The sequence below is a fragment of the Leucoraja erinacea genome, chromosome 14, assembly GCF_028641065.1.
Source record: "Leucoraja erinacea ecotype New England chromosome 14, Leri_hhj_1, whole genome shotgun sequence".
NCBI lineage: Eukaryota > Metazoa > Chordata > Chondrichthyes > Rajiformes > Rajidae > Leucoraja > Leucoraja erinaceus.
The window spans coordinates 20,236,731-20,249,414 of NC_073390.1; the positions used below are offsets into that span (position 1 = coordinate 20,236,731).

Below are 12,684 nucleotides of genomic sequence, written 5' to 3' on the forward strand. Positions count from 1 at the left end.
AAAACTATTTCATAACTGGGTGCATAAACGATACTATGTAAAACGCCAGATAAAAATAATTTGTCGAATTGTTTATTGTAATAATCATACAGCGTGGAAACAGGCCCTTCAGCCCAACTTTCCCATGCCGACCAACATACCCCATCTACATTAGTGCCACCTGTTTGGCCCATATCCCTCTAAACTTATCCTATCCATGTACCTGTCTAAATGTTTCTTAAACATGATAATACCTACCTCGACTACCTCCTCCAGCACCACGTTCCATATACCTACCTCCCTTTGTGTTAAAAAAAAAGCAGTCCATCAGGTTCCTATTACATCTTTCCCTCCTCACCATGTTGTCTGGTTCGCAATTCCCCTACTCTGGGTAAAAGACTGCTTCACCCTATCTATTCCTTTCATGATCTAAAAGACCTATCCCACTTGGCGATTCTTTTCGGCAAATGCCAGCATCATTGACTGACGTATCAGGTCTCCGAAAAAGATGCGGCGGTGACGCGGCGTGACGTCGTATGACGCGCTGTATTTTTTCAAGTGTCGCAACCTTTTTTTGTCGCCGCTGGATTTTGAAATGTTCAATCTTTTGGCGACACTAACATGACGCCGGCAGTCAAGTGTTCAAGTGGGTTTATTGTCATGTGTCCCTGTATAGGACAATGAAATTTTTGCTTTGCTTAAGCACACAGAAAATAGTAGGCATTTACTACAAAACAGATAAATGTGTCCATATACCATGATATAAATATATACACACATGAATAAATATTCATGTGTGTATATATCGCCGAAAAAATCGCCAAGAGAATCCGGCCCTTTATGCACCTCTATAAGATCACGCCTCATCCTCCTGCGCTCCAAAGCATAGAGTCCCAGCCTACTCAACCTCTCCCTCTAGTCCTGGCAACTTCCCGTAAATCTTTTCTGTACCCTTTCCAGCTCAACATCTTTCCTGCAACAGGCTGACCAAAACCAAATGCAATACTCTAAAGGTGCCCTCACCAAAGTCTTGTACTACTGTGGATGGGGTGGGAGGGAGGAGAGAAATTGGTGCGTCCAGGTGGGGCAGAGGAGAGGGGGGGATTGTTTATACAGGGGGAGGGGAGGGTGTAGGTGTTTGGGAGTAGCGATAAGTGTTTGAAGAGATGAGAATGGGAGTTAGCCAAGGGTTCCAGAGTGTTTGTGAAAGATGACTGGCTACATGGGGAATTGTGAATATTTGAATAAATCAGTGTATCTATAAATAAATGCACAACTTTACAGAAACCACTTTAGTGGAGTTAATTATTTTCTGCGATGGTAAATTACCCATTTTTGCTCGGGCACCTGGATTTTATTTTATGTTTGCACTGCCACAGGTTTCAGGATGCTTGTGTGGCATCCACTCACATCTACATTTGAATGAGGTAGCTGGGCTTCACTTGGACAACGGACAATGGTTTTGGCAATTACAAATCTCTCTGTCTGTGCAGTTTAGTTTAGAGATACAGCGCGGAAACAGGCCCTTTGGGCGATTCCTGTACACTAGCACTATCCTACACACTCGGGACAATCCTTACCACAGCCAATTAACCTAGAAACGTGTACGTCTTTGGAATGTGTGAGGAAACAGGAGCACCTGCAGAAAACCCGCGTAGTCAAGGGGAGAACGTACAAACTCCGTACAGACAGCACCCATAGTCAGGATTGAACCCGGGTCGCTGGCACTGTAACTTATTAACTGTGCCGCCTTAATGATTGCCAAAACAAAAATCATTACAGGCTATGCCCTAAATGTTGTCACTGGACATATAGCCGACGTGTTGAATGTATTGAATAGGATTTCGAGTGATCTCTGCACCTGTTTGCCCAAAAGGAAACAAGCGAGTTCAGTACTTTCCAACTGCATTTGTCAGATGCATTTTATTTCTGATACAGAGGATGAATGAACAACCTTGTGGTTTCAATTTCATTTTCAATGCAAAAGAAAAATGAATTTTACAGATGTTGAATTATTTGCACATTATTTTAAACTATTCGGATTCGCAAGTTTCTATACATAGTCAAAATGTAAGTGTAATATTTGAACATGGTTTTTTTCAGTGCTTTTTGCGGTGATTTTTCTAGGAATTCCCTAGGAATTGAAATCACCGTCTCACTTCCTTTTTATTTAGTACTTTCGACATTCCTCCTTCAACATTACAGGCCAGCGATCTGCACTTATATTCCTCCCACTGCCTCAATTTGCAGGATACTGATTTCATTGCCTGCTGTCATTCAGGGTTTTTTAAATATTTCCAGATGTGCATATCACTGGCCAGGCCAACATTGTTTAACTGTCCCCATTCTTCCTTCAGGTGGTTTTGGGTCACCTTGAATTATTACCCTCTTGTGGAAGGTACTTCCTCAGTGCCAATGGGAAAGGAAATTATGGATTTCGACAGTTACAATACAGTGATATATTTCCAAGTTAGGATGGTGTCAAGGTTTGAAGAGCACCTCTATATTTATGATGTCTGAAGAAGGGTTTCGGCCCGAAACGTTGCCTATTTCCTTCGCTCCATAGATGCTGCTGCATCCGCTGAGTTTCTCCAGTTTTTTTGTGTACCTTCTATATTTATGATGGTGCAAGGCCTCGAGGGCCTGATCTATGGGAAGAAGTTGGGCAGGCTGACACTTTATTCCTTGGAGGCTAAGGGTGATCTTATAAAGGTGTACAAGATCATGAATGGAAGCACTTCATAGGGTGAATGCACAGTCAAAATTTAACCAGAGGATATTGGTTTAAGGTGAGAGAGGAAAGATTTAATAGGAACTTGAGGGGCAACGTTTTCACAGAGTGGTGAGTATATGGAGCGAGTTGCCAGAGATAGTTGAAGTAGGTATAACTTTTAAGATATTTAGTCGGGTACATGGATAGGAAAGGTTTAGAGGCATATTGGGCAAAAGCAGACAAGTGGGTCTAGCTTAGATAGGCATCTCGGTCAGCATGGGCAGGTTGGGCCAAAAGGCCTGTTTCTATGCTCCGTCTCTGTGACCCTATGACCTGCATGTTCCCATATATGCTTTCTGCCCTTGCCCTTTGAGTGAGGATACAGTTTTGGGAGTTGTATTTACAGTGGCTGTGACAAGTAACTGCCTGCTAGCTGCAGCAGGTCTTAATGGAGGGAACTACTGATTACTGAATAGGATGGCAGTCAAGCAGGCTGCTTTCTTTTGAGTGGTGTTGATCTACCTGTGTGGTTGGTGTTCGATGCTACAGCAAGAGGCAAGAGTTGTGATGTGGCTTAAGATGGTGGAATCTGTCCAATGGCACATGTAACGCTTGGCCTTCTATGTTATGAGAAAATATGATTTTCAATTAATGAGTCAATGGGTACCTGAGAGAAATAGTTTACAGGGAAATAAGTAGATACATGGGATAGATTTGACTGTTGGCACATGAAGCGATTGACCTGTGTAATGAGGAAATACCATTTTTAATTATCCTCATATCCCCTGCAAATATCTAATTATCGCCTGCAAAATGTTGTGGGGTACCAGGTGTGGGTGGTCTGCTCCAGGATGCCCATCCACTGAAGAACTCTTGTGGCAACATTATTTAAGTATCGATTCACATTTGGTCATGTAAACACAATATATTAATTGCTTAGGACTTCAATGGTATCGCTGTTGAATATCAAGTGTTTACTGTTAGATTCTGTTGTTGGCGATGGTCATCGAGTGGCATTTGAGTACCAATATTACTTGCCACTTACCATTCCATGCTGCATGTCTAAGGAATAATTCATTTGCTGAGGAGTTGCAAATGAAATTGAACAGTAGACTCATTAGTGAATATCCTCTCTTGCAACTGCAGATGGTTGGGCAGAGACCAGGAGGCAAGGATGATTGACGTCCAGAAACCACAACCATCTTTCTTTAGGAGATATATGACTTTAACTATTGGAGGTATTTCACCTGGATGCTTATCACTGGGATTTTGTTGCCATTCTAGGTCAAACGTTCTAAAGGAAAGTCACTCTCAATTCCCTTTGGAATTTGCCTCTGGTCCATGTTTTCTAGCAGTGTCACTGATACCGTTGTCGATTTGCTGATGATTGTGAATAGACTAATTAGAGCGGCAACTAGCAGGATTGCATTTGTCCTTTTATGCCCAGCGGTGTGGGCAATCTTCCATATTGTTAGTTGGTTGCCAGTATTCTAACTGTTACAAGAAGAGGTTGGTTAGAAGCAGATCTTCAGCACGTGTTGTTTCTAATCTTGTAACCTCGTGTCTAATTCTCATCTAATCGCGAAATGTATTGAATTGGCTAAAGATGAATGTGATGGTGGGAATCTGAGGAAGCAGAGATGGATCATTGGACAGCAGCTAAATATTTTTATGAATGTGGCTTACAGGATGAATGTCTGCCATTTTTAAGGATGGGGTATTCTTGGAATCTTTGCCTGTTAATGTCTGCTGCGTTTCATGCCTCACCTTTGAATTCATCGGTTATGTAATTTCTTAACTCTTTAAATTGCATGCTAATTTTGCTTTTTAGCAACTAGCCCTGTGTTGCAGCCCCGTACATAGCACGAATAAGGGTAGCACATTGCCGCAGCTGGTAGATCTGCCTCACAGTGCCAGTCATGGGTTCGATTCTCTTGCTGTATGTGGAGTTTGCACATTCTTCCTGTGATCACGTGGGTTTCCTCCCATATCTGAAGACTTGTGGCTTTGTAGGTTACTTGACCTCCGTAAATTGCTCCTCATGTCTAGGGAGTGGATTAGAAAGCGCGGCAATATGGAACTAGTGTGAAGAGGTGATCGATGGTCAGCGTGGACTCAGTGGGCAGAAAGAACTGTTTCCATATTGTATCTTTAAAGTAAGTTAAACTATTATGGTGACCTATTGTGCTCTTGGATCAAGGCTAATCTGCTGCTGTGATTATAACAGCAGTCCAGATCATCCTCACTTTGCAGATATATATATGACGGAATGCATTTCTGCTGTTTATTGTCGATGGAACCTCAGATGTTCAGACTTGCTCTGTTTGAACTACCAGAGTCCATCCCAATTAACACAATTATAGTTCTGCCCAACACAATCGTGCAAGGATGGAGGTTGTCTGAGGTTGTCCAATGGTCACATTTACCAGCTTTGTTATGGATAGGTAACATGATCAAGTTGGTCTGCTGTAAGTCGGCCACAGATCTCTTATCAGCTAAGTTCTTTAAATGAAAGTTTAAAGATTCTGTGGGCAAACCTTGACTACTTACCATCAATGTTCTGGGAACCCAAGTGCAAATGCTGGCTTACAAATGACACAGTGCTGGAGTAACACAGCGGGTCAGGCAGCATTTCTGGAGAACATGGATAGGCAACATTTTGTTGGGGGGGGAATGCCTGCCACAAACATTCTGAAGAACGATCCTGACCCGAAACATCACCTATCCATGCATCATCTGAGATGCTGAGTGACCCACTGAGTCACTTTGTCAGTGTTGTCTCGACTAGTAAAATTAGTCATTGGATGATAAGGCACAGCGTCATTATCCACCTGTCTTTGACAGTAACTATTAAATCTACTTCCCCTACAGACCAGAATGACACGGTGCAGTGTTATTTCCTCTTTACCCTAATTACTTTGCCCATCTGATCATTTTTTTTTTTAATGTAGAATGGTTATGAGAAATATCTGCCTCTATAATCTCTTAAAATCGAATATCCGGTGTTGTGAGTCACAGCAGAGGTTACTTTTTCCAAAACGTTGCTATCTTTGGGGCATGCTTGAACTTGGCTCTTTGGCTTTGTAATTATTCTCACATCTAGATTTTATCTGGCAGGGTAAGATGCTGATAGGATGTTGAGGGTGAGTACGAGTCAAAAGTAGAGAACAAAGACTGACACAAGCTTAGATTCTTAGCAATTCAGTTTTTTGCTTGAAATGATTTCAGTCAGAATGAGCAATATTAAAAGGAAGCATGGAGACACAAGAAACTACAGATGCTGGAACCTTGGGCAAAAATCTTGAGCACGACTTGAGAATTGAATGGAAGATACCTTTCACTTCATTTAGCCTCTGCATCCAGCATAGCATCTTTCGTTTCCACTAGGTCCGAAAGCATCACAGTCTACCGCATTCTGCACTTATGATGTGGATTCTTTACACCAGCGAGATCTAGCACAGTTCAGGCATCCATTTTGAAGAGCGTCCATGGTGGCCATTTTGTGCTTCCGGTTGCAATCGTTGTAACTCCTCTTCCCACACCAACCTGTCTGTCCTTGGCTTTAGCCACTGCCAGAGTATGGCCATGTGCAAACTAGAAGAATACCTCCTTCTACTTGTGGAACTTGCAACTCTGGTATATATATTTTCCAATTTCACGCAACCCACACCCAAAGTGCTCCTTTCCCACTCCCACCAGCACACTCCTGTTCTCATTTTCCAATCCCTTATTTCATAAGACCATCAGACAGGAGCAGAATTAGGCTAATCGACCCATTGAGTCTGCCCAACCATTCAATCATGGCTCATCTACTTTTCCCTCAACTTATTCTCCTGCCTTCTTCCCATAACCTTTGACGGCCTTACTAATCAAGAACCTATCCATCTCTGATTTTAAAATGCCCAATGACTTGGCCTCGGCAATCGTCTATGGCAATGCATTCCATGGATTCACCACCCTCTGGCTAAAGAAATTCTTCCATCTTCATTCTTTGCTTCTCTTGCCCACTACATTTCCCCAAATGATTACCCTACCCCTGCTCATCCCATCTGCCCATCACCCACATACCTATTTACCTGGGTTTCTTCCTTGTTTCATCTTCCCTATCCTCTCTCCATTCTCTCCTTGTCCTATCTACCAATCATCCCTTCTGATCTGGGTTCTTACCAGCCTCTCCCTCTCTTTTCGTCCTGGTGCAGGTTCTCGACTTGAAACATGAACCATCCCTTTGATTCCATGGATGCCTTTCGACCTGTTGAGCTCCTCCAGCAGTTTTTTGTTGTTGTTTCAAACTGAGCCTAATCGCATTTCCAGGGTCCTCTCCTCCTCCACCCCTCAGTATATGTTGCAACAAAACAAGAGTAGCAGGAGCCACAGCCTCAATTAAAATGTGAGGCAGTTCACTTCCACCACCTCCAACCTCTGCTACTGTATCTGTGTTCTTGGTGTGGGCTCCTATATCTCAACGAGATCAACCGCAGACTGGGCGATCGTCTTGTTGAACGCTTACACTCAGTCTGCCTTGCTCTATGTGATCTCCTGGTTCCCAAACATTTTTAACTCCCCTTCCCCTTCCCATTCTGACCGTACGGTTCGGGGCCTTCTCCACAATCAGAGTGGGGCCACACGCAAATTGGAGGAACAGCACCTCCTATTTCACTTGGGCGGCTTACAACCCAGCAGTATATTGATTTCTCTAATTTCAAGTAATTCCTGCCTTTCCTCTCTTCCTCCTTCCCCACCCTAGTTGGCCTACTAGTTCCTCTGTTTGCATCCTAGTCTCCCTTTGTTATCATCTCTTCACCAGCCAACAATGGGCCATTATGGGCTCCACCCTCCCTGGGCATCTGTTGCAGGTCCTGCTTTGTTCTGGCCTTTTCTTACCTCTATTTCCCTCCCTTCTACTTCAGTCTGAAGAAGAGTCCCGATTCAAAATGTCACCCATCCTTTTTCGCCAGAGATGCTGCCTGACCCGCTGAGTTTCTCTCAGCACTATGTGTCTAACCTTAATAAAGTTACTCTTCCTAGTAGATGGCAAAGTCATATGCTACGGTGCTAACTATCCTGATATGGGATGGAGGCATTCCAGTCTAAATCTAGACGTGGTACTTTCCAAAGTTTTATCTGTATTCCTTCATCTCAAAGAAAGAGTGAAGTGGAAGAAGCTGAGAGTTTGTGTCTTTAACTATTTAATGCAAATGTACAGCTGGCAAACACCTCAAACACTAAGCTCTAAGCTGATGGCAACTTTGCTTAGCTTGGTTGGTGTTAGATCTTGACAATACTAGCATCTGACTAGAATGTATATTTCTTCCCAAATTTAAATTTGTTACCCAGGTTTGCTTTAATATGCATGAAGATCTGGATGTTATTTTGAGGTGATAATATTGTGACATAGCACTTTGTTTTGGTGTAGGTATAATACATATTGCTGTCAAATTGTTCCTTGTATTTCTCAATCTTTCATTGGAAAGGTGAGCTCATATTACTGATAATGTTGAATTTCCTAGGAATTGTAAACAAATCGCTGAAAATTTGCATTGTCATTAAAAAAGGGCTTAAAGGTTGCACTCCATATTTAAAAAAAACAACACCTTTTTAAATATTATCTGAGGGTCTGCACCAGTAATGGAATGTTAAATCAAGTTTGTGCTCAGATTTGTCATGAGAAATTTAAAATCGTAATAAATTTAGGGATTTGATCAGTGCGTAGAAATTTGAATGAAGCCGTTGGGAGAAAAGTATTGAAACTGTTTTCTAAATCTAGTTCTCGCTGTGCTTCAGTGTTAACTGTCAATCGTGTGGCTTTCAAATCTACACCAGTAGTGTTATACCAGCCTCTGGTTTTGCAACATTGCATACAGTAAAGGTTTGGTGGTTCATTTGAAAACTTCTGAAAAGAGTACACGTTGTAATCATGGTGCATTTTGTTTGTGTTACAGTGCTTCAGGAGCAAGTGTGGTAGCAATCGATAACAAAATAGAACAGGCCATGGTAAGTGAAATTATACCATTAATATTCCGTTTTTCCGTTTCAAATTAATGAAGTTCCCAAGAATTTTTGATTTACAACTTGCAAATTTGAGCTTGCATTTTATTCTTTCCTTTTGATTTAAATAAGATTAGAATTTGTCAAAAAAGTGGAACTTCTGTAGAGGGAATGATTAGGCAATGTTTCGGGTTGGGACCCTTCTGCACAATAGCAGGAGAGCAGAAAAACCCTAAAGGAGGGTGGGAGGTAGGCACAGTGAATGGATGTCTATTGGAGGGTATCTCACTCTCGGTCTGAAGAAGGGTCTCCAACCCAAAATGTCACCTATTCCTTTTCTCCAGACATGCTGCCTGACTAGCTTAGTTACTCCAGCTTTTTGTGTCTTATCACCACTTTCAGGAACAGCTTCTACTGAATGAAGATAGACACAAAAAGATGAAGTAACTCAGCGGGACAGGCAGCAACTCTGCAGAGAAGGGAAGGGTAATGTTTTGGTCAACCCGAAACGTCACCCATTCCTTCTCCAGAGATGCTGCCTGTTCCGCTGAGTTACTCCAGCTTTTTGTGTTTACCTTCGGTTTAAACCTCATCTGCAGTTCCTTCCTACACATTTCTACTGAACGATCCTCATAGACTAATGCTGTCATCCTGATCACCCAACTGAAATCATTCAACTTGAACCTTTTAATCTGCCCTTTCTCTATTGCTGCAACTCTAAGCTCTTTCTCTGTTGCTGTATTCCTGTCATTGTTGTAGAGCAATATTCTGCACTCTACTATTTTTCTCTTTGCATTAGCCGTTGTACTTGTGTATGGCTTAATTGTATTTGTGTAGAGTATAATATGACTGGATAGCATACAAAGTTTCTCACTCTTGGTGCATGTGACACTAATATACCAAAACCAAATGCTGGTGTACCACTGCAGATGTTTGGGGAAAAAACATTAAATGTAACAATAACAGACTTAAAATTTAGCCAAGTAAATTAATAGCTCAACAGCACTGCAGCCCAGGTGGATGACTGGCATTGTTTTGTGATATTTGAATCATCATTCCATGTAATTTGGTCTTTGCCTGGGGGAAGTTTCCTGACTAGTTTTGCTATTTCTGGACTCTTGGATGTAAGAATCTCTTCATTGTCTGTTTTACAAGTACTGGATGAAGAACAGGATTCCACACAAGCAGTCTTTAAAATGGGTATATGTGAGAATATCTATCAATGTGGTTGTAGGTACATATAAGCCATGTCAATATTATAAATTAGCTAACAGTTTGTCTGAAGTGAAACTGGACAGTGCAGTGTGCAAAGATGGTGAGGTGTGGGAGAGACTGAACACCTCATAAATGCTCAAATGTTACAGTTTGGGCAGTACAGTGGTGGAGCCGCTGCCTCATATCGCCAGAGACAGAAGTTCGATCCTGACTATGGGTGCTGTCTGTGAAGTTTGCACATTCTCCCTGTGATCGCATGAGTTTTCTCCCACATCCCAAAGACGTCCCGGCTTGTAAATTAATTAACTTCTAAATTGCCTCTGGTGTGTAGGGGGTGGATGAGAAAGCGGGATAACAGAATTAGTGTGAATGGGTGATCATTCAGTGTTGTGGGCTGTATTGCCTGTTTCCATATTGCATCTTTCAATCCTTTTGGACAGGAGACCATTTTGAAATCATTAATTCCTGCGGTAGAATAGTCTGTGTTTCTCATTGAGTTGATATTATAGGAGAGATAATAATCATGAATGTCCATTAATGCACTCCCTCTCGGCAAGAAAATGGATTTCTGTCAAGTAAATTTTTTGATGCAAAGTTTCATTGAGCAACAAGTATTCCAGGCTTGATCTCACTTCTGCCTTGTTTCCACAGTATCGTGATAACAAACTTAGCAGGCCTTTTCTCTTTTCACGGAAGGATTTCAAGCTAGTGTGAAATCTATTTCACTAAACGTGTGATTATCTGTGTTTTAATGCAGGATTTAGTGAAAAGTCATCTGATGTACGCTGTGAGAGAGGAAGTGGAAGTCTTAAAGGAGCAGATCAAAGAGCTGATTGAGAAGAACTGTATACTTGAACGAGAGAATTCCCTGTTAAAATCTCTAGCGAACAATGACCAGCTGACTCAGCTTCAAACGCAGGTGACCAACCTCAGTAGCACTTCCCAACCACAGCAGCCGGCAGCAGTAGCACAACCTCAACAAAGCACACAACAGACGCAGCCTCCTCCGCAGCCTAACATTCCTTCTGCATGAAACTCGCTCGCCTGCATAGGAAATCCTTCAGAGAGGAAAAAAATAAGAAAAATCCTGTCTCTGTGTGCCACTGGTGTTCTTACCACTCTCCATTGAACAGCAAATAGCCATGCTTAAATGTGTTTTTTGCTCCTTGGCCTTTTCAGTATTAGACAATCATCTGCAAGAGCTTTCTGCCTGAGATGTCCCAGTTGGCATCAGCAAATGTGTGACTGCACAATCAGAGTTGGTTGAAGGATCTGAATCTTGTTGGAGAAAAGCGGATCTTCATCCGGTTAATGGACAAGAGGGTACCTCCATCTTTCTGGCTTACCAAGGTTTTTATATATATAAAAATAATATATATAAAATGCATATTATAGGAATCTGTAGGCCACGAGCCTTTTCCTGTCTAACATTAAGATCCAATAAGCAGCTCTGTTCGAAAAGAGCCACTGTTCTCGTAACTTTTTTGCATACATGAATTTTCATTTACTGTTTGTTTTTATTTATTACAGGGCTGCTATTTTCATATGTATATGAACAATGTCACAGAATCTTTTTTTTTGTAAGTTTGAAATTAAAAGATAAGATTACTGGTAAAAGCAAGCGATAGTTGGGATTGCATATATTAGTTTAAAAAATATATAGGCAATAATAAAATTTAAAAAAAAATCCTGGCTTAAGAGTTCTGACACTAATGGCAGTTTTACCTTGGGGATTTTCTTCTGCAATAGTTGAATCCCAATTTGAATGTAAATTTTGTATAGAGTGTAAGTAATGTAAGGAAGAACATAGCAGACATGTACAAGTAGGCACCAGACATTGCGATTTAAGACCTTGAAAGAATATTTGGGCTTTTTTTTGATAAAGAAAAATAAACTGTGCTCACTTCTGTTACTGATTTTTCTTTGTGGGTTGGGTGAGGGGGAGAATTGCCATGATTGTTCTACATTTTTTTTCTCCTTTCCTCAGAAGTATGTTTGGGGTGGGGGGGGGAATAAGCTGTGAAATTGTTCAACCTACTTTGTAACCAAAGAAGCAAAGCTGTATCTGAATTCATTTATTTTGTACGCTTATTCTGTACGTATTTTAGTTTGTACTTTTTTTTTTCTCGAGCTATAACATGCATCCTTTATTTTCCTTTTTAATCTTCAGCATGTTCTGCATGACCCCTTTGTCAAACCAGTTTCTTACCTCATGTTTTTACTGAGCACTCTTACTGTAACAAGTTTAGTCTGTGAACAATGTCCAATGAAAACTAAAACAGCTGGATTCGAACTAGTGTTAAGTGCTAGTCAGAAAAAAAATGGAGTGAGCCATCTTTTGTTTAAATGGTGTTTTGAATTTCATATGCATAAAGTTTTGTTACATTGCAGATTTTATTGTATTTAATAAATGCAACGTGCCGATTCAGATGTGCGATTTGTCCTGTGTGGTTAAATTAAAATGAGCAAAACTGCAACAGTAGTTTAAAGAAAAATCTCATTGTGTCTAACTTCAAATGCAAGGCCTGAGACTGATCACAAATCCACTGCTTAAAATAAACTACAAGATTGCAAGCTGGTTCTTGGACATGCATAGTGTCTTTGGGGGGAAGGAAGGTAGAGAGGAAATAAGAATGGCGATTAGGAGCATAAATAAACACCATAAGTCTACTTTGTCCTTTAAGATCTTGGCTGAACTCACTGTAACCTCTGCCCTTTATAACTATCAACCTGCTTTAACCTTGCCCCTCATCAAATATCTATGTACCTCTGCCTTGGAGAAATCAAAT

At 41.2% G+C, this 12,684-nt stretch overlaps 1 protein-coding gene across 1 annotated transcript in view; it reads left to right on the forward strand.

The window, feature by feature from the left end:
- Nucleotides 1-12,328, forward strand: part of LOC129703352 (TSC22 domain family protein 2-like) — a 72,289-nt gene extending 59,961 nt beyond the window's left edge. The window contains exons 2-3 of the mRNA XM_055645723.1: nt 8,635-8,686; nt 10,653-12,328. Of these exons, the coding sequence (XP_055501698.1) occupies nt 8,635-8,686; nt 10,653-10,928 (328 nt within the window). The 3' untranslated portion in view covers nt 10,929-12,328. The remainder of the gene's footprint in view (nt 1-8,634; nt 8,687-10,652) is intronic.
- Nucleotides 12,329-12,684: the final 356 nt, after the last annotated feature.